Here is a 21924-nt window from a genome sequence, read left to right on the forward strand (position 1 = left end):
TTTCGCTAGATAAGACCCTTCTTCCTCGGCTCGGATCATTTAGAGCCCTTTGAAGCTGCATTTAAACTGCATTTTGGAAGTTCAAACTTGGGGGCACCATTGAAAGCCACTATATGGAGAGAAATCCTGAAATGTTTTCCTCAAGAAACATAATTTCTTAATGACTGAAGAAAGAAAGACATGAGTACATTTTCTGAAAATATTTGTTCTGGAAGTGAACTAATCCTTTAAGACCCTTATTCTTCGGATGGGATCTTTGAAGCTACATTGAAACTGCAGTTTGGACCTTCGACCCATTGGTCCCCATTGAAGTCCACTATACGGAAAAAAATCTTGGAATGTTTTCCTCAAAAACCTATTTTTTTTTTTTCGACTGAAAAAGAAAGACATGAACATCTTGGATGATTATGAGGAAATTTTGATTGTGGAGTTGAACTAATCCTTTAATTAATTTTGAAAAAGGCTGTAAACTCATAGTCCTGAGGTCCAAGAGCTACAAGGAAACAACGAAATTGCTTGTCAAAGCATGTCTGCATTGAAATGTAGATTATCAGAGCAGTGGGCTCTCTAGGGTTCTTTCACTGAATGCACTTTTTGTTGTCTCAGATTGACTTAGACTCAAGGCACATGGGTTGGGTGACCAGCGAGCTGCCTGGAGGAGACCACCATGTGATTAAGATCGAGCTTAAGGGTCCTGAGAACACGCTAAGGGTACGCCAGGTTAAAGTGCTTGGCTGGAAGGAGGGCGAGAGTATCAAGATTGCTGGGCAGATATCAGCCAGTGTAGCTCAGCAGAAGAACTGTGAAGCTGAGACGCTGCGTGTCTTCCGCCTCATTACATCACAGGTGAGCCCAAAAACATCTCAAACAGGTCATTAAAGCACAAACCACAGTGTGGTTGAATGATCAGTGTCAGTACCACAGTACATCAAACCAAACATTTCAGGAAAGGCAAGTCATTTTATGTGTTTGTGTAGGTATTTGGAAAACTCATTTGTGGGGATGCAGAACCAACACCAGAACAAGAGGAGAAGAACCTGCTCTCCTCACCTGAGGGTGAAGACAAGGTGAGGGTGAAGACATCTTCTCTGTTTGCAACCATTGATCAACACCATATCAAGTGATAAGCATAAGATGTTGTTCAATTATGTTGCAAATGTTTCATCCTCAGGCTCCATCTGATGCAGACTTGAAGGAGCACATGGTTGGCATTATTTTCAGCAGAAGCAAACTGACCAACCTTCAGAAACAGGTAACACCATTAAACACCGAACGAGCTTCCTAAAAATCCATCCAAGATTGCAGACAAAGTGATAGAAGTGTTAAAAAAAAATTGTTCAGTCTTAGTAAAAATGGATTGTTTAGCCAATAATTGTCCTTTATGAGAGTATTATTTACCTTGCTAAAATTAACGAATAATGAATTTATGAATACACAAAATAACTGCCCACCAGTATGTTTGGAGGGAAAAGCATAGTACGTTTTCTAGGGTTAGTTTTCTAACAATTCTAAAAAAAAATTAAGTGTAATACTATTTAAAAATGTATATTTAAATAGTATTTTTGCAGCTTAATATTCATAGACACTAGTCCATTTTGCATTTGATGTAAGCTTACTGACCTACTTTTGATGTAAATTCTGTGACATTCCGTTTTGTACAGTAAATTACATTTTTATGACTGGATTCCATAATTCCGTCCAATCATAAGGATCCACATATCAAGTACTGTTACATTGTTTGTTGCTTTCTGGATCTGATAGAGCATTTGGACCTGGAAACAGGGCTTGGCACTAACGTTTTTGCTTACCAGCCACTGTAATTGTGGCCATTGAAGATGCTGAGTGGCTAGTCATTTTGGAAAACGACTAGCCACTCAGCATCTTCAGTGGCCACAATTTTATGACCAAAGTGACTGCGTACTAAAATTTATGTAAATTGATTTCCAGGTCTTTTTTTTTGCCCTATGCCCTATTTAAAGGACATTTTCCCTAACCGTATTAAATGCATGCGTCATCTTTCATTTCAAATTCTTATTTTTTATTAATACTTATGTATTAATAAAATATATTAATACTTAATACTTTTTTATTAATTACTTATGAGCTTCCATTTCAGGCAGTAGACAGCAAGCCAATTCCTGTCTCTACAAATTGCCTCTTTAAAATGCCAGTTACTCAACTCCTATTTGCCTCCTCAGGTTTGTGCCCATATCGTCCAGGCCATCCGTATGGAGGCCACACGAGTGCGAGAGGAATGGGAGCACGCCATTTCCAGCAAGGAGAACGCAAACTCTCAGCCCAGTGATGACGACGCCTCCTCTGACGCTTACTGCTTTGAGCTGCTGTCTATGGTGCTGGCCTTGAGTGGATCTAACGTTGGCCGGCAGTACCTAGCCCAGCAGCTCACCCTACTGCAGGACCTCTTCTCCCTCCTTCACACTGCTTCGCCACGTGTTCAGAGACAGGTTTGTAAACGCATTATGAACAGCTAGTTTTGAGCTTGACTTTCCAGATTCAGGATCTAGAACGCAACCCTGTTCTTGTCACCCAGGTAACATCACTGCTCAGACGTGTTCTTCCTGAGGTCACTCCCATGCGCCTGGCCAGCGTCATCGGCGTAAAGGCGCTACCACCAGCAGACATCAGTGACATCATACACTCCACTGAGAAGAGTGATTGGACCAAGCTGGGCATTTTAGATATGTTTCTGGGCTGCATCGCCAAGGCCCTCACTGTGCAGCTCAAGGCAAAGGGCACCACTATAGTTGGCACAGCTGGCATGGCTGCAGGCAAAGGAGTCACTACTGTCACCCTACCCATGATCTTCAACTCAAGGTCAGCTTGCTTGCATGTGACGTTTTCAAATGAAACTGTCATGTATCATATTTGCTAAATGGAATCCAATACTTGTTTCTGTGCTGATTTTGGGCAGTTGATTTCAAAAATAGCATTTTTTTTTAATGCTATTCATGTTCAGGCGATTCATTTTTCCAGTTTAACGCAGGGGCAGGGCTATGGTGGGCCACCCCACTCACAACTGCTCCTTCTGTTTCTTTTTTTCTTGACAAGAAGTGCATTTATTTGGACACAGAATGCCTTTACAACCATATCAAATGGGAGACTTTTTAGACACATGCTTCAATTTCACTTCAGTGCCAGGCGCTAGTCAACAAGCGTGCGTGTCAGAACCGCATCACGTTCAGCAGCGGCAGCTCTTAAAGTGATAGCAGCCAAATAACCAAATAACAGCTGCTGTGATTAAAGACTGTTGTGTCTTTTTTTTTTGCCCTTTGCCCTATTTAAAGGACATTTTCCCTGACCGTATTAAATGCATGCATCATCTTTCATTTCAAATTCTTATATTTTATTAATAATCTCACTTAATTTAATGAGACACTATAGGGCTGTTACCAACCAAATAAAATTGGTATTAACAAAACCAATCTTTTCACTGCATTTAATGAAGCTAAAATGTAGCATGAAAGTATTTACATTGCAAAACTGCAACAGTATAAATAATGTTATGAGCTTGGTGTTTATTTTTTATATAAAAATATGAAATGTTGGAAAAAATGCAAAGATTAGCTACTTTTAAATATGATAGTAAACCGCCAATAGGTGGCAGCAAGTGACTGTCTTAAAGAATGAGTCACTGAGTCACGCCTTCAGATGATTCGTTCAGACGGCTGATTCATTCAAGAATCAAGAAAGTGCCTGTCTTTATGAATGGACCACTGAATCATCAACTCAAATGATTCATTCAGAAACGCTGAATCATACAGTTTGTTGCATAGAGATGTGTGACTGTTCTGCTGTGATCTTTGTTTTGAACTATTTTCGTTAACCAAATCAGGTAAAAACAGTGAACACTGACAATATTGTACTAATATGTATATTAGCTACTCGTTTGAACTCTTGTATAAAATCAGTGTTAATTTTGCAATCATAGTTTTCAGGGGAAAAAAAAAAAACTGCACTCTCTTAGTTTGTGTCATGATGCTTAACTAGGCTTGGGGAGACTTTTTAGACACATGCTTCAATTTCACTTCAGTGCCAGGCGCTAGTCAACAAGCATGCGTGTCAGAACCGCGTCACGTTCAGCAGCGGCAGCTCTTAAAGTGATAGCAGCCAAATAACCAAATAACAGCTGCTGTGATTAATGTGATTGCTGTGATTTCTTCTATTAATCAAAGAGAAAATCAATAACTTTCTTAGCTTTAAGGATTTATCTCTATTTAATTTAGTATTTAGTGTTTGATAACTTTGTTTAATTTCTGTATATTTCCTATTTCCTTTATATACACTTAAATAGTTTTTTTTAAGTCTAATAAATATTCAAATCAATAGTTCTCAATTATACTGTAATGTTGAATGGCTTTCATCAATGGTTAAATATTAGGAAAATAAATTTTAGAGACATCAGTAAGTAATGGTATCAGTGATACTCACCTTCAGTCATAATATTTAACAAATATTAAAAATATACTGTCTTTGTTGTTTCTACATTAATTTGAGGATTGAATGTGAAATTATTGCAATATAAAAGTTTATTTAAAAACGTAGCTGGGGTTCATCACAAGCATTTGCAATTAATTTTAGAAGCAAAAATGTGCAATTAATTAGTTACATTTTTTATTTGATTAAAAGCACTACTATTTATTAACAATTTATCACTGACTATATTTGAATAATTCTGAAAACTTATTTTATGTCGAATCCTGATTTTTATTTTTTTCCACTCGTGTAGATTTTAAATTATGTTTTGAATACTGCTTTTTGTCATTCAAAACTTTTGACATTTTACTGCTTATTTTGATAAGTGCAGTAAAGCTGATGAAAAGTGGTTTTCAGGCATCGAAACAATAAAAGTTTAATACAGCTTTAATTTTTTTTCTGTACATTAGACTGTCATGTTTCATTTCTATAGTATGACTACCATACATTTTTGCGATGATTCAGTTCATGATTAACAGTAGACAATGCAGCGGTAGGTCATAGGACAAAAAAATCTTGTCAGGCATATTCAGAACAAAAATAATCTTATAAGGATAACAGTGCATCCTCAAAATCTTAATTAATTAGTTAACTATATTAGTTAGAATGAAGAATACTTCTACAGCATTTAATAATCTAAGTTAATGCTAATTTCAGCATTTACTAATGCATTATTAAAAGCACAAGTTGTGTTTGTCCACATTAGTTAATACACTGTGAACTAACATGAACAAACAATGAATGACTGCATTTTCATGAACATTAACAAAGGTTATTAAATACTGTCATAAATGTATTGTTCATTGTTCATTCATGTTAGTTAATACATCAATGTTAGCAAAGGACATATTGTAAAGTGTTACCAGTTTTTAATCATTAAATATGTAATGAAAATAAGTACAGGTCAAAATAAGTATGTTAAATCATTTTGACATAAATCTGTTACCCTGATTGATGATGTAACATTATTTCATCCATGCTTTGACATTTTATTTTCACAAAAGTTATTTTAAACATTGAAGCAGACACTTTACTTTTATACATATATAAAATCATCTTTGTAAATTAATTTGTTTTTTATATAGATTTTTTTATTCTTATTTTTGTACTCAGCATCATCAAATTAAGTAAAAAATTTTAAAAATGCAAGGCTGTGCTATTTAAAAACGCTGGGTCTGAAATAATCTTATTAAGGATCTTACATAAATGTTTTAAATGTGTTTAATAACTGTTAATCTTTTTGTCTGTTCATGTAGCTACATAAGGCGTGGAATTAGTCACTGGTGGATGAAGGGCTCGACTCCACCTCAGATCGCCGAGATTATCATTAAACTTGTCAAAGACATGGCTGCTGTGAGTAATGATGCCCCATCTAATCCTGAAGCAAATTTCCTGTTAAGCAGCATGATTATGATTGCTGTTACGTATAGTCTTGCATTGATAACTCCGTCTCCTCCAGATGTTTTAATGCATTTACAGAAACGTTCCCTCATCATTTACGTTTCTCTCTACCTTAGGGCCACCTCTCGGATGCCTGGTCCAGGGTGACTAAGAATGCTATCGCTGAGACCATCATTGCGCTCACTAAGATGGAAGAGGAGCATCGCTGTCCAGTGCGCTGCATCGCCACCACTCGGGTATGACTCAGTGCATTCACTTCATCTGTCACAACTGAACATTTGCCAACTAGGTCAGTATTACTCAGAATCCTTCAGCTTGGGAATCAGGGATGATTGGTGGGTGGAGTTTACCAGTCCTGTGATCTTATACAAGTCAGCACCAGAAAGAAATGCAATATCACTTAATTACTTCTAGGGCTCCCACAGTCATGGAAAACTGGAAATGTGTAAAAACTTGTTTTAAAATGCACTTCCTCTCTTCAGCTGTGGCTTGCGTTGGCCTCTCTTTGCGTGCTGGATCAGGACCACGTGGACCGGCTGTCTTCAGGTCGCTGGATGGGCAAGGACGGGCAGCAGAAGCAGATGGTACGGCACATTGGGTCTAATAGGCCTCTAGGGTGCAATAAAGCACAATCAGTGCAATAGTACATTAAGTCCTTCTGGTGAGAATGAGCTCTTTACCTCTTCACCCTAATGTTTAATTCGCAGCCCATGTGTGATAACCATGATGATGGGGAGACAGCAGCCATTATTCTGTGTAATGCTTGTGGGAACCTGTGCACCGACTGCGACCGCTTTCTCCATCTCCACCGCCGCACACGATCTCACCAGAGACAGGTGAACCTGAATGCCCACATATCTAATCATCATTGTATGATTAGGTTCTGATTAGTAATATGCATTGCTAAGAACTTATTTTGGACAACTTTAAAGGCGATTTTCTCAATATTTAGATTTTTTCAAACAACCATACATCAATGGAAAGCTTATTTATTCAGCTTTCAGTGATGTATAACACCACTGAAACAGATAGCAACATTTTAGGTGTTTCGTAACCCGTTCCATGTTGTGTGCAGGTCTTTAAGGAGGAAGAAGAGGCCATCAAGGTGGACCTACATGAAGGCTGTGGTAGAACCAAACTCTTTTGGCTCATGGCATTGGCCGATTCAAAGACCATGAAGGCCATGGTGGAGTTCCGTGAGCACACAGGTGACTTCCTCATCCTGTAATGATGTTTAATAGTGTAGAGAGAAGATGGGTCATGGTGAGGAGAAGAAACGGCACCCAATCATTGTCAATATATACACTGTAGTGTCCCTTTTATTATTATGGCTTAATGTAATGTAAATGATGTCTCTTACTGAAATATGTAGTGGAAAACCCATGAAAGACTTGTTTATTAAATCCACATTTTTAACTATGGGGGGCGCCATTATTTCGATGATGTGTAATGGTTGCACTCTGTGAGCTACTGGCGCTACATGTTGCTATTTTTACCACAACACAATTCTGAATACACAACTTGGAATACAAAATACTGATACGATGCCACATTGTGCGGCTTTTGGTTGTAATTTTAAGTTGAAGGGCAACGAGAAGCGATGTAAGTCTTCTTTACTTTTCCTAGCAATAAGAAGAGGATAAAAGAATAGGAAGATGCCTGTGGACAAACAAAACTTCCTAAAGACCAGTGTCTTTGTTTGTCTGATGCCTTTAAGGCTTTTAGTAGACCACAGCTACTGAAAGAGCTTACAAATGGCAGAGACAAGGAACGCTAGATGCCATCCTGACAGGATGTAAACATGCTGACGCTTGTCATGATGCCACAGGCACTGAAGGAGTTTCTCAGCATGGATTTCAATCGATATCCAGGGGAGTTTAGACTCCTTGTGGGGAAAAGTTGATGGTATGGCGTTTGGTTTAAGCCTACGCTTGTATACGTCGCCACCTGTAAGTTCTTTCAGTAAATGGTCATCAGATCAGTATTTTATTTTCAGAATTGTGTTGAGGTCAAAATATCAACAGGTAGCGCCAGTAGTTCACCGAGTGCAACCATTTCACGTCATCGAAATAATGGTGCCCCCCCTTGTCCAACATATGTATAAAACAATGTTTTCATTAGTTTAAAAAAAAAACATAATTCACGTTATATTAAGTCATACAAGTCCTAATACCCGGGGTTAGTCAGAGCAGTTATGCCTGTTGGATACAAAATTAAATATTATACAAAATTAGCTGTGAGTAATGTACAACCTCTTATTGTAGATTCTTGAAGTGCCTTGTGAAAGTATTTATACCCCTTCATTTTTTCACATTTTGTCATGCTGCTGCTTTGTTAAACTGCTTTAAATTACTTTTCTTTTCACATCAGTCTACACTCCTTATACATTAATGGCAACGCAAAAAACAGGTTCTTTGCAAATTTATTAAAAATAAAAAACTTAATTCCATTGCATAAGATCTGAGACCATTTAAATTTAGTTTAGGGGAATTTATATTGTTTGTAGATGTGGAGTCGAGTGGAGTTAAACGTGTGGCAAATTCAATTGAATGGGTATGATTTGGAAAGGCAGACACATCTCAATAAAAGGTTTAAAAGCTGAAAGTGCATATCAGAGCAAAAATCAAGCCCTGTGGTAAAAAAAAAAAAAAAAAACGCCTGTAGAGCTCAGAAACAGGATTGCATTAAGTTCAGAAAAAAAATCTGCTGCTTTAAAGGTTCACAGAAGCATGTAGTCTCCATTACCCTTAATGGAAGAAGTTTGATACAACCAGGACTGGTCAGAGCTGGACTCCTGGCCACATTGAGCGATTGATGAAGGACCATGGTTAGACTGTTGACCAAGAACCTGATGGTCAGGTCTAGTTCCATGATCATATATGCAGATGGGACAAACTTACTGAAGGACAAACATCACTGCAACATTTCACCGGTCTGGGCTTTATGGCGGTGTGGCAAGACTCAATCCTCTCCTCAGTGGAGACACATGAAAACACTCTTGGAAAAAGCACCTAAAAGACACTCAGACTGTGAGAAACAAGATTATCTGGTCTGATGGACCTCAATTCCAAACATCATGTTTGAAGTAAACCAGGCACTCCTCACCACCTGTAGAGTACCATCACAAAAGTAAAGTGTGGTGAAAGCAGCCTTGTGCTGTGGGGCAGTTTTTCAGTGCAGGGACCGAGGGACTCTTCAGAGAAGAAGAAAATATTGAGATAGCCTTAATGAAAACCCAGTCCAGAGCATTTAGAACCTCAGACTGGGCAGAAGGTTCACCTTTCAACAGGGCAATAAACCTAAGCACACAGCAAGAGGGGCTTATAGACAACTCTGAATGTTGCTGAGTGGCCCAGACCGAGCCTGGGCTTGAACCTAATCAAACATTTCTGGAGAAACCTGAAAATGTCTGCCAGCCCCAATCCAAACTGACAGATGAGATGAGGAGAAGAATGGCAGATAATTGCCAAATGTTGATGTGCAAAGCTTTTCACATCATACCCAAAAAGGCTGTAAAGGTGCTTCAGCTAAGTACTGAGTTAAGGGTATGAGTACTTATGCAGTGTACTTATTTCAAATTTATGAAGTTTTTTAAGAATTCTGTTTTTGCTTTGTCATTATGATGCATGGAGTGTAGATTGATGTGGGGAAAAAAGTAATTTAAAACAGTTTAACATATGGCAGCAACATAACAAAATTAGGGCCGGGACTCGATTAAAAAAATTAATTAATTAGAGGCTTTGTAATTAATTAATCGAAATTAATCGCATTTTAATCGCATATAAATATTTGACCTGAGAACAGTGAGAAGTAAGTTTTTTCATATGGATTTTTAGTATACCATTGAATAATGACTGAATACATAAACTTAAGCAACAAAATACTGTTTATTTTTGTTCAACCAAGTCCAACAGACCAGTGCAATATTGCCATTAACTGTAGCAATAGGATACAGTGTTTCCCATAACGAAAACATTTATTTCAGTGAACAAATAAATCCAAAACTCTCTATTTTAACATTTTGAACAATAGGGCTTTACAATCTTTTGCTATTTTTTTTTTTTTTTTTTATAAATTCTTGTTTTAATTTTTCTCATAATCAAATGAAAGCATAAACATTTATTTATTTTTAATCAAATGTTAAAATCAATAAATAATAATAATCATAGTATTTTATTTCGAAAATTAAGTGGTTAATCTTGTTGTTATATTTATTTTTTATCATATATATTGTTTTTTTTTTTGTCAATTATTTAAATAGGAATATTGTTCTGTTTCATGTTAAACCGTACTTTTATTTTGACAGGTTGCCGTGAAGTTTCTGTGTGTAAAGTATGATATGATGCTAGTTTGCTCAAATGAAACGGTAAAAGTGACACTGACAGTAGCTTTGGAGATTGAATCTGTTCATGTGAGATGCAAATGACAAAAAATTAACGGGAGCATCACGCGTGCAGTGTAAAAAAAAGCGTCTCTGCCATTCTAACATACAGAGGCAAACGGGACATGCAGGATTCATATTAAAACGGTCTTTTTGCATTTCAGTTTTCACAGACACTAGTCCATATCGCGATTTGAATTAAGTGACAGACCAACTTTTGATTTATCAATCCAAAAATCGACGAATTCACGTGGCATTCCGCGCTATAGTAAATTCGGTTTTTATGAATGGAGTCCGCGATCCAGTCCGTGTTTTCTTGGAGGAGACATTAGGTGCGTTCCGATCGACAGGGTCCCTATGCAGTGTTCACTGCTCCCTACTCCCTTAGCACGGTATATCCGTTGAAGTGGACTTCGCTGACAATAATCGCTCATTTGGAATGCCCTGAAACGTCATCAAAGCAAATCAACGGCAGGGTCACGCAGATTATGATTTAACATAAATAAATATTGTAATTTGTTTTAATTTCAAATTTAAATACATATAAAATACATATAAACGTATGTATCTAAAAAATATAGTCCAAATGTATATGTTTAGACCGTTAACAGATTAACAGATTTTTGTGGTTTTATCTCACGCACTTTTTTCCCCACACACAGCCTATATTTAACTATCCTGTGGTAACATTAAATAAAACAAAACAGATCTTCACCTCGCCAGATTTACTTTCATTCATAAAATACAATATGCAAATGTAACATTAAACGCCATAACCATTCATAAACACTCTAATTTGTATAATAATAACAACATTTATTGCAACCGCTCCATTTCAGAGCCTTTAAAAAAACTCCAACGGCTCTGCTCCATCATTACTTTAAACTGGTGACGCGGTGCGCAATGACAGTTGGGTAGTTTTCCCCGTCCACTTCCTGTGAAGTGAAGTACCGATGTTCCCTTATTCCCTATGCCGTTCGCAGTGCCCTTCGAACTGAACATGTTCGCTCCCTTCGATTTGGAATCTCACTTAAGATGGCGGAATACCCTGTGAAGTCCACTTCGCAGTCCACTTACGGTCGAATGGAACGCACCTATTGTAAACGCGCCCCCCTAAGATAATGGTAGGGGAAACACTGGGATATTTAGAAATACACTAGCCTTCATTTCAGAAATTCAGGTACCCTGTAGGTAGGTAGACCTTCTGTAAAAGCATTGAGGTGATACTTGAGGCTCGATGTGCTGCGGTGCTATGCGCATTCCTTTGTCTAAACGCTAGTTGGTGCTCCAGTATAATCGGTCCACTGAAACTCATCCAGTGAGAAACGTTCCGCGGTGCAAAATTAAGTGCGATTAAAATGCGTTAAAAAAAATTAACGCGTTATTTTTGTGTAATTAATTAATCTAAATTAACGCGTTAAAGTCCCGGCCCTAAACAAAATATGAAAAAAGAAGGGCTATGAATACTTTTGCAAGACTTTCAATTTTTGGAGAGTTTTCTTCACATCAAGTGGTGTTGTTATTATTATTTATTGGTATATTTATTATCAATCCTACATGGTCAACTAAACCTACCTCTGAGATTGTAAATACATCTGCAGGTCACTACAGTGTCTACAGAAGCACTGAACCCATCATAAGCCTGGAACAGAATATTCTGAAATAATTGTTAAATGTTAGGTAACAGATAGATTAAAAAAAACAGAGCAATTCACAACAGGGATGCTTTTGCCCCCACTATTTAAATATCTGTGGCAGTTTTGTTACTTTTGGTGGTATTTGTGCCCTGAGGCTTGGCATAATTTCTGACTACTAACCGCTAGGCCACAGCTGTGACATGTCCTATTTTCAGTATTCTTCTTTTTGACTATTGGCTTTTATTTTGTTGCTCCTTATAGCTTAAATGGCATCATTGTACTGTTTTTCAGGTAAACCTGCTTCCAGCAGTTCAGACGTCTGCCGTTTCTGTGGCACCAGGAATGGCACAGAGCTGTCTGCAGTAGGAAGTGTATGTTCTGACCAAGACTGTCAGGTATTCACTCAAAATGTCACTTTTTGCTTTTATACTTTTATGTACAGGTAAATGTTTACTGGAATTCAGTCGTCTCATAAACGTAATGGTGTATTTTAAATACTGTATAGGAATATGCAAAACTGGCCTGCAGTAAGACTCATCCGTGCGGTCACCCATGTGGAGGGGTCAAAAATGAAGAGCTGTGTCTTCCCTGTTTACATGGCTGTGACAAAACCGCAGCCTGTCTGAAACAGGACGCTGATGATATGTGCATGATTTGCTTTACTGAGGCTCTGTCTGCTGCCCCAGCAATCCAGGTATGGCAAAATATTGACACTGTGTGAGATGGCATAAAGATGATATAGAATTACATACAGGAAGTTAATGTGTCATTATGTGCGCTGGTTTATTTGCAGCTGGACTGCAGTCATGTGTTCCATCTTCAGTGCACAAGAAGGGTTCTGGAGAACCGCTGGCTTGGGCCCAGGATAACCTTCGGGTTCATGTCTTGTCCTATTTGCAAGGTAAATAAGCTAGCTTGGACTTGCTTTGAGTTTAAGGTCAGGATGAATAATTAATCAGAATAAAATCAAAATCACACTATTGCTTAGACTGATTATTTAATCACAAAGATTGCAGTTGAATTAATTAGACGTATATTCTGCATCAGAGTGTTAATTTACACTTGACTAGCTCAGTGTTTTCAGAGTTTCAGGGCAGCTTCAGTCACAGAAAATAAACAAATTTATTTGGGAATGCAAGATGCACCAACCCAATCTTCCCAAACTGAGAAGTGGTTGTTGTCAACAAAAGAGAAGCTACATGGGCTCCACCAAATAAAAGCTTGGTGCCTGCCATTTGATGTGTGTCTTTGTTTCTTTTTAGAACAAAATAAACCACTCTGTCCTGAAAGACCTGCTGGACCCCATCAAAGAGCTGTATGAGGATGTGAGAAGAAAGGCTTTAATGAGACTGGAGTATGAAGGACTACACAAGAGTGAAGCCATTACAATGTCCGGAGCTCGATTCTACAATAACCCAGCTGGATTTGCCATGAACAGATATGCTTACTACGTCTGCTTCAAGTGCAAAAAGGTTTGATCAAGTGTTTTTTGTTTCATGTTGTGTTCACAAACCTTCAGTGGAACACAGAAGCAGTGGTTTTAAACTATCTTCCTTTTATATTATGGCTGAGGAACCTTTCAGAAAGAGAACAATTGGATTTAAGTGAATAAGCCCTTTAAAGATGTCTCTGTTTACTATGAATAGAATGGAAAAACATGCTTGACAAAAAAGATTAAACGCAGCTCACTCCTGTAGTGGAAGAGCTATTTGCTGGGCATGTCGGCATGAAATGAGATTAAGAAGAACAAGCGTATCGTAATCGGTTCAGATGACATACTGCCATAATGAAGCCATTTCTGCAGCTGTTGTGCTAACAGTGTGACTTCTGACTCATCCAGGCCTATTTTGGGGGAGAAGCTCGCTGTGATGCTGAAGCTGGACAAGGCGACGATTATGATCCCCGTGAGCTCATCTGTGGCGCCTGCTCGGATGTGTCCAGGGCACAGGTCAGTGGGACAATAGACACATTTCATGTGTTTGCATGTTTGTTTATGATTCTGTTTTTAAAAAGGACATCAGATGCAAAATTCACTTTTTCAATGTCTTAGTAATGTGTGGACACTATGATTGCGTTTTAGTGCCACATTTAAAAATAAAATAAATCCAAGATCACAAGATTAAAGTCAAAATATGATGAGATTAAAGTCAAAATATGACGAGATTAAAGTCAAAATATGTCTCGAGTATAAAGTCGAAATGTCTCGAGAATAAAGCCGAGATGTCTCGAGAATAAAGCCGAGATGTCTCGAGAATAAAGCCGAGATGTCTCGAGAATAAAGTCGAGATGTCTCGAGAATAAAGCCGAGATGTCTCGAGAATAAAGTCGAGATGTCTCGAGAATAAAGTCGAGATGTCTCGAGAATAAAGTCGAGATGTCTCGAGAATAAAGTCGAGATGTCTCGAGAATAAAGTCGAGATGTCTCGAGAATAAAGTCGAGATGTCTCGGGAATAATGCCGAGATGTCTCGAGAATAAAGTCGAAAAGTCTCGAGAATAATGCCGAGATGTCTCGAGAATAAAGTCGAAATGTCTCGAGAATAAAGTCGAGATGTCTCGAGAATAATGCCGAGATGTCTCGAGAATAAAGTCGAAATGTCTCGAGAATAAAGTCGAGATGTCTCGAGAATAAAGTCGAGATGTCTCGAGAATAATGCCGAGATGTCTCGAGAATAAAGTCGAAGTGTCTCGAGAATGAAGTCGAGATGTCTCGGGAATAATGCCGAGATGTCTCGAGAATAAAGTCGAAAAGTCTCGAGTATAATGCCGAGATGTCTCGAGAATAAAGCCGAGATGTCTCGAGAATAAAGTCGAGATGTCTCGAGAATAAAGTCGAGATGTCTCGAGAATAAAGTCGAGATGTCTCGAGAATAAAGTCGAGATGTCTCGGGAATAATGCCGAGATGTCTCGAGAATAAAGTCGAAAAGTCTCGAGAATAATGCCGAGATGTCTCGAGAATAAAGTCGAAATGTCTCGAGAATAAAGTCGAGATGTCTCGAGAATAATGCCGAGATGTCTCGAGAATAAAGTCGAAATGTCTCGAGAATAAAGTCGAGATGTCTCGAGAATAATGCCGAGATGTCTCGAGAATAAAGTCGAAGTGTCTCGAGAATGAAGTCGAGATGTCTCGAGAATAATGCCGAGACGTCTCGAGAATAAAGTCGAAGTGTCTCGAGAATGAAGTCGAGATGTCTCGAGAATAAAGTCGAAGTGTCTCGAGAATGATGTCGAGATGTCTCGAGAATAATGCCGAGATGTCTCGAGTATAAAGTCGAGATGTCTCGAGAATAAAGTCGAAGTGTCTCGAGAATGAAGTCGAGATGTCTCGAGAATAATGCCGAGACGTCTCGAGAATAAAGTCGAGACGTCTCGAGAATAAAGCCGAAGTGTCTCGAGAATGAAGTCGAGATGTCTGGAGAATAAAGCCGTGATGTCTCGAGAATAATGCCGAGATGTCTCGAGAATAAAGTCGAAGTGTCTCGAGAATGAAGTCGAGATGTCTCGAGAATAATGCCGAGACGTCTCGAGAATAAAGTCGAAGTGTCTCGAGAATGAAGTCGAGATGTCTCGAGAATAAAGTCGAAGTGTCTCGAGAATGAAGTCGAGATGTCTCGAGAATAATGCCGAGATGTCTCGAGTATAAAGTCGAGATGTCTCGACAATAAAGTCGAAGTGTCTCGAGAATAAAGTCGAGATGTCTCGAGTATAAAGTCGAAGTGTCTCGAGAATGAAGTCGAGATGTCTCGAGAATGAAGTCGAAGTGTCTCGAGAATGAAGTCGAGATGTCTCGAGAATAAAGCCGAGATGTCTCGAGAATAAAGTCGAAGTGTCTCGAGAATGAAGTCGAGATGTCTCGAGAATGAAGTCGAGATGTCTCGAGTATAAAGTCGAGATGTCTCGAGAATAAAGTCGAAGTGTCTCGAGAATGAAGTCGAGATGTCTCGAGAATGAAGTCGAGATGTCTCGAGTATAAAGTCGAGATGTCTCGAGAATAAAGTCGAAGTGTCTCGAGAATGAAGTCGAGATGTCTCGAGAATAAAGTCGAAGTGTCTCGAGAATGAAGTCGAGATGTCTCGAGAATGAAGTCGAGATGTCTCGAGAATGAAGTCGAGATGTCTCGAGAATGAAGTCGAGATGTCTCGAGAATGAAGTCGAAGTGTCTCGAGAATGAAGTCGAGATGTCTCGAGAATGAAGTCGAGATGTCTCGAGTATAAAGTCGAGATGTCTCGAGAATGAAGTCGAAGTGTCTCAAGAATGAAGTCGAGATGTCTCGAGAATAAAGTCGAAGTGTCTCGAGAATGAAGTCGAGATGTCTCGAGAATAATGCCGAGACGTCTCGAGAATAAAGTCGAGACGTCTCGAGAATAAAGCCGAAGTGTCTCGAGAATGAAGTCGAGATGTCTGGAGAATAAAGCCGTGATGTCTCGAGAATAAACCTTTATAATTTTGACTTTATTCTCGAAAAATTTACACTTTATTCTCAGTTTATTCTTGTAATTTCAACATTATTCTCAAAATATTGCAATTTAAATATCATAATTTTAGTTTAAAATGTTGTCGTAGGACACAACTACCCTCACAATCCCCATAAAACCTAATCAGTGTCAATTATCAAGCCGTTAAGATTTTCCGAGCAGTATGACATCATATTGCTCAAGCCCTGCCCACGATTGCTGACGGACTGTCCCGTATTAGCATATTTCCGCCCTCAGCCAGTTGTACGCTCTTTGCCATTTTCTCCCTCACCATTTTGTCTTAAATTTCTCCCTATATCAATGCCACTGAGGACGCAGTGGATTAGTTTAGTTTTTGATGGTAACTCCACCTAATACACAAAAAAAGGAGAGAGGGGCGGGGTGAGCAGTAGCTTATCATTTAAAGAGTCCCCAATGTCCCCTTTAACACAATAGACTGCTGCAAAAGAAGGTCCGTATACCCAGAAAACAGTTCTGTTGTCATTTAACCAAACGTCAGTGAGCTTTTGGTTAAATGCCTAAAATAAGATTTGTGGTTAAAGATATTTTCAAGTTTTATTCTACACCATAAAACACATCAGTAATACCCCACACACAATTTTTTTTAAGCTTTTATGTTTTTTTTTTTTGTTGTTGTTTTTTAAAAAGGCTGTTTCTAATAAGTGACTAAATTGAAGTCCAAATGTTGTCAGGGGACGTTAAACATCAGACTGAATAGAAAAATTCTACTCTACAGACTTGTGTTGATACTCGTGCTTCTGACTGAAAGACTGAAAGCTTATTGTTTATAGCCTAACTTTAGCTTTGTCCCTCTGGTGATTGCCTTTAGAAGTTCATTTGTGAAGATTGTTGTGTAAGAATCAGACTTTTGTTTACTTGTTTACTGCAGTAATTCAAAAGCCAGTGGAAAGAACCTATTGACTTTTGTTGAGAAAACCAGGGCGATGCAAACTTCTGTGTTGGCATAGAAAAAAGTGCTCTATTATACTTCAGCCAGTGATTGTTCCACATTAACATTTGTGAGGTCTGCGCATCCTAATGATTTAGTTTGACAAATTTAAATATTTACTTGGGAGATGAGTGTGATACAATGGCTCAGTCATGGCTGCATTATCAGCCGGTCTGTTTTCAATCAGCTTAATGGTTTTTCAAGTTCATGGGTGAATCTCATGAAACCGTTCGAGCACGGTGTATTTCACAATGTATTTCACATCTACACTACCAGTCAAAAGTTTTTGAATAGTAAGATTTTGAATGTTTTTTTTTTAAAGAAGTCTCTTTAAAGTACAGCAAAAACAGTAACATTTTAAAATATTTTTACTATTTAAAACGACTATTTCTATTTGAATATATTTTAAAAAGTAATTTATTCCTGATTTCAAAGCTGAATTTTAGCATCATTACTCCAGTCACATGATCCTTCAGAAATCATTCTCATATTCTGATTTGCTGTTCATAAAACATTTATTATTATGTTAAAAGCAGCGGAGTATAATTTTTTTTAGGTTTCTTTGATGAATAGAACGTTCAGCAGAGGATCTTTCTGTTCATCAAAGAATTCTGAAAAATAGAAGTACTTGGATGTTTTAAACATTGATGATGATAATAATAATAATGTTTCTTGAACAGCAAATTAGAATGGTTTCTGAAGGATAATGTGACACTGAAGACTGGAGTAATGATGCTAAAAATTTAGCTTTGATCACAGGAATAAATTACATTTTAAAATCTATTCAAATAGAAAAGAGTTATTTTAAATACTAGTAATATTTCAAAGAGACTTCTTTAAAAAAAATCTTACTGTTCAAAAACTTTTGACTGGTAGTGTAAGTAAAAAATTTTACTTAAATTATTTAAAAAAATATTAAAAATGAAAAAAAAAAGCTTTGGTCACAGGAATGAATATTTAAGTGAAATTATTTAAAATCTATTCAAATATAAAACAGTTCTTTTAAATACTAGAAATATTTAAAATAAATGCAGGCTTGGTGAGCAAAAGTGACTTCTTTAAAAAAAAAACTTACTGTTCAAAAACTTTTGACTGGTAGTGTAAGTAAATAATTTTACTTAAAAAAATAATTTAAAAAATATTAAAAATTTAGAAAAAGCTTTGGTCACAGGAATAAATAACTTTTTAAAATATATTCAAATAGAAAACGTTAAAATGTTGAAATATTTCTAGTATTTAAAATAACTCTTTCATATAAATGCAGGCTTGGTGAGCAGAAGAGACTTCTTTAAAAAAACAAATCTTACGGTTCAAAAACTTTTGACTGGTAGTGTAAGTAAATAATTTCACTTAAAAATCAATTTAAAAATATTGCAAATTTTTGGTCACAGGAATAATTTAAAATTTAAATATATTCAAATAGAAAACAGTAATTTTAAATACTAAAAATATTTCATAATTGTACTGTTTTTGCTGTACTTTGGATCAAATAAATGCAGGCTTGGTGAGCAAAGACTTCTTTAGAAAACAAATCTTACTGTTCAAAAACATCTAACTGGTAGAGTGGGTAAATTTGATTTAAAAATATATATATATGTAAAAAAAAAAAAAATGTTTACCCATTAAATTTCATCCCTAATGCTTTTTGCATTATAAAAGTGATTTTTCAAAAAAGTGATGGCAAGTCGCAGCAAAACAGAGAAAGTGAAATGTTTTCAAGGAATGTGCTCATTTGGAATGAGTTTGTTTGGTTCTCTTTCTTCTGTTGCAGATGTGCTCTAAACACGGGACAGATTTCCTGGAGTATAAATGTCGTTACTGTTGTTCTGTGGCGGTGTTCTTCTGTTTTGGGACGACGCATTTCTGCAACGCCTGTCATGACGATTTCCAGAGGATGACCAGCGTCCCCAAAGAAGAGCTGCCTCATTGTCCTGCTGGTACAACACTTCATACAATTTCATACAAGTCTCTCCACCATTTTCAGTCTGTCTGAAACTCACGTATCATCCACCCTCATTGAATTATAAGCTGTTATTGAACTTCCTAAACCAACTTCTTCATTTTTCCCTCACAGGACCAAAAGGAAAACAGTTAGAAGGCAGCGAGTGTCCCCTGCATGTGGTTCATCCTCCCACCGGAGAGGAGTTCGCTCTGGGCTGCGGCGTGTGTAGAAATGCCCATACCTTCTAATCGCCAGGGTCCCGTAATGATCTCTATATATATTATTCACCCTCCTGTGGCGGCCGACTCCCTCTTCAGCACAGCCTGAGAGCAGATACACCGGACGTCCCATTCTGAGGGGGCTGTGACGGGCCGCTGTGCTCCAGGGTGCATCCTCCCCCTCTCTTTAGACGCTGAAGAATGAAAAAAGAACAAACAAAAAAATTCCGTTGTGACGTGTTTGCATGCAGCCGTTGTAACCCTGCGGCTTGTATAAACGTTGCACACCTCCTGACCACTGAAGTGTAACAATGTATGGAGGATTTTGGAATCGGAGACCATGCGGACGGGCCATGATTTCAGCTTCTCGAATACAAATTTAAGATTCTATTGTTGTATGTAAACTGACTTTGTTTTGGTAATCCTGTACAGTATTCCTTCACTGTGGAGTGCATCATGGTGTGACGGCTAAAGATTCAAAAGCTATAAGAGGACTTTAGAATGTGACGCTGGAGGAAAATAGTGTACGATTTATCTAATCTTGTATATAATGACAGTAACCCTTCATATGTGTATTCCGACGTTGCTACTCTCTACACTTCAGTTTCGTTTGATATTCTGGGTTATGTTTTGAGCCAGAACTTTTAATGAAGTGCAATACTGGGTGTGCCTCCTCGCAGATGTAAACATATGGAATGTATGTCAATAAAGCCACTGTACATTTTTCTACAGTGATACACACGCTGTTGTGTTTTCCCCCCCGGCAAGTGCGATATCATTTCTGTAGTCGGAGCGTTATCCAGGGGCTTGTTGTCTGCGGTGTCTGCCCCTTTGTCTCACTGATGTGGTATAAAAACCCTTCTTTCTGTCATTTAAAAAAAACAAAAAAAACAAAGGTGAGTATGTTCTGCTTTTGTATTGTAGGAATACGACTCCTTGGGGCCAGTCTTCACACCAAATCAAAGGAATGTGAGGCAAAACAAGAGATATATTAGAAATTGTGGCTATTTAGTGGTTGTTTTGGAGGCATATAGGAAGGAAAGTTTGGGGTGGGGGGTGTGATAAACAGCTGCTGTAAAAGACAAAAAATTGCAACTTGTGAATCTGCTTTGTATTATTATTATCTGTGGATGGAGCTGAATGGTGATAATAAACCGGGTTCTCTGTTCAGCAAGGTACATTAAAAAAGGAGTGTCTTGTGCTTTTCTTTCGTTTCTCGTTCATTCCTGAATCATGCGAGCTCGAAAATTAAAGTGGAGACAAGAGGTAAAAAAGCAGAGACGCTTGCCAGACGCTGGCAAGCCGCTTTAGATGGGCAGAGGTTTTTAATACAGTCCGTCTAAACATGTTTAATTCCTGGAGTACCAGTATTTGCAAGGCAACTTAAGGTTTATTTGGGTACATTTAAATTTCGCTTTCGTTTATGCATAAATGCCGCGTCAGAGGCGTCTTATCGTTGTCACGTCAGTTTTCCCTCTGTTTGTGTGAGTGTTTTTTTAGAGAAAACCAATCATAATCCAGAATGTGAGAAAGCCAGCCAGTTGGAATTCATACGCAAATATCACAACATCCTCAACGTCCCTTGTTTTGAATGCAAGTAGTGCAAGCTAATTATTAAACGGACTATGGCAAGCCGCATTAACATTTAACCTATGAACCGTGCTAGTATCTGTTTTCATGCTACTAGTACTTATTTTTTTAGTATGTTTTCCATTACGTACTAGTACTTATTCATTAGCTATTAATGCTTATTTTTTAGGTACTAGTACCTTTTTAAATGATACTAGTTCGTATTAGATACTAGTACCTATTAAATAGACACTAATACTTCTTTATTAGATACTAGAACTTATTCATTAGATCATTAATACCATGTATGGGGTAAAAGGCCCCCCTTGCCACCTCACAAATTTATAAGACTTTTAAACAACCAAGTAAACAACTTGTATGATTTATTTTCACACTAAATCCGTGGCTCCAAAAATGTTCAATACAAACATATTTTTTTTTTTCTGCAATCATACATTTTGGGCACAATGAAAAAGCAATTTTTTTCTAAGGTGTGCCTTTAGCCCCATTGTACCGTACTAAAAAGAAAAGGTGCTAACTTTTAAAAACAATAAGTACTAGTACTTAATGGAAAGGAAAAAAAAACTACTAGTAGCCAGAGTTGTGGACTCGAGTTACATGACTCGGACTCGAGTCCTAAATTTGATGGCTCGAGACTTGACTTGGACTTCAACCCTGTGACTCAGCAACTCGTTTATGGCCTACCTCCAAAAAAATATATAGGCTTGTTACTGAAGTGTATGATCACACTGATATAATTATGAATGAATAGTCTATATAAGAACTTAAAAGTAAAATAGAGCTATAAGAAAACTCATCCAATTCGTCTTTTAAGCCAATTCACTGTTTTTTTATTT

At 37.7% G+C, this 21924-nt stretch overlaps 1 protein-coding gene across 1 annotated transcript in view; it reads left to right on the forward strand.

Moving 5' to 3' along the window:
* The window catches only part of mycbp2 (MYC binding protein 2), a 136329-nt gene extending 116104 nt beyond the window's left edge, over window positions 1–20225 (forward strand). Inside the window, 17 exon segments of the mRNA XM_073845931.1 lie at window positions 607–846; window positions 978–1067; window positions 1172–1252; window positions 2199–2465; window positions 2552–2835; window positions 5751–5847; window positions 6012–6131; window positions 6378–6479; window positions 6603–6731; window positions 6971–7103; window positions 12205–12308; window positions 12419–12607; window positions 12707–12814; window positions 13176–13385; window positions 13754–13861; window positions 19110–19275; window positions 19413–20225. Of these exon segments, the coding sequence (XP_073702032.1) occupies window positions 607–846; window positions 978–1067; window positions 1172–1252; window positions 2199–2465; window positions 2552–2835; window positions 5751–5847; window positions 6012–6131; window positions 6378–6479; window positions 6603–6731; window positions 6971–7103; window positions 12205–12308; window positions 12419–12607; window positions 12707–12814; window positions 13176–13385; window positions 13754–13861; window positions 19110–19275; window positions 19413–19528 (2544 nt within the window). The 3' untranslated portion in view covers window positions 19529–20225.
* The last annotated feature ends 1699 nt before the right edge of the window (window positions 20226–21924 follow it).

Source organism: Garra rufa, chromosome 8 (assembly GCF_049309525.1).
Source record: "Garra rufa chromosome 8, GarRuf1.0, whole genome shotgun sequence".
Taxonomy (NCBI): domain Eukaryota; kingdom Metazoa; phylum Chordata; class Actinopteri; order Cypriniformes; family Cyprinidae; genus Garra; species Garra rufa.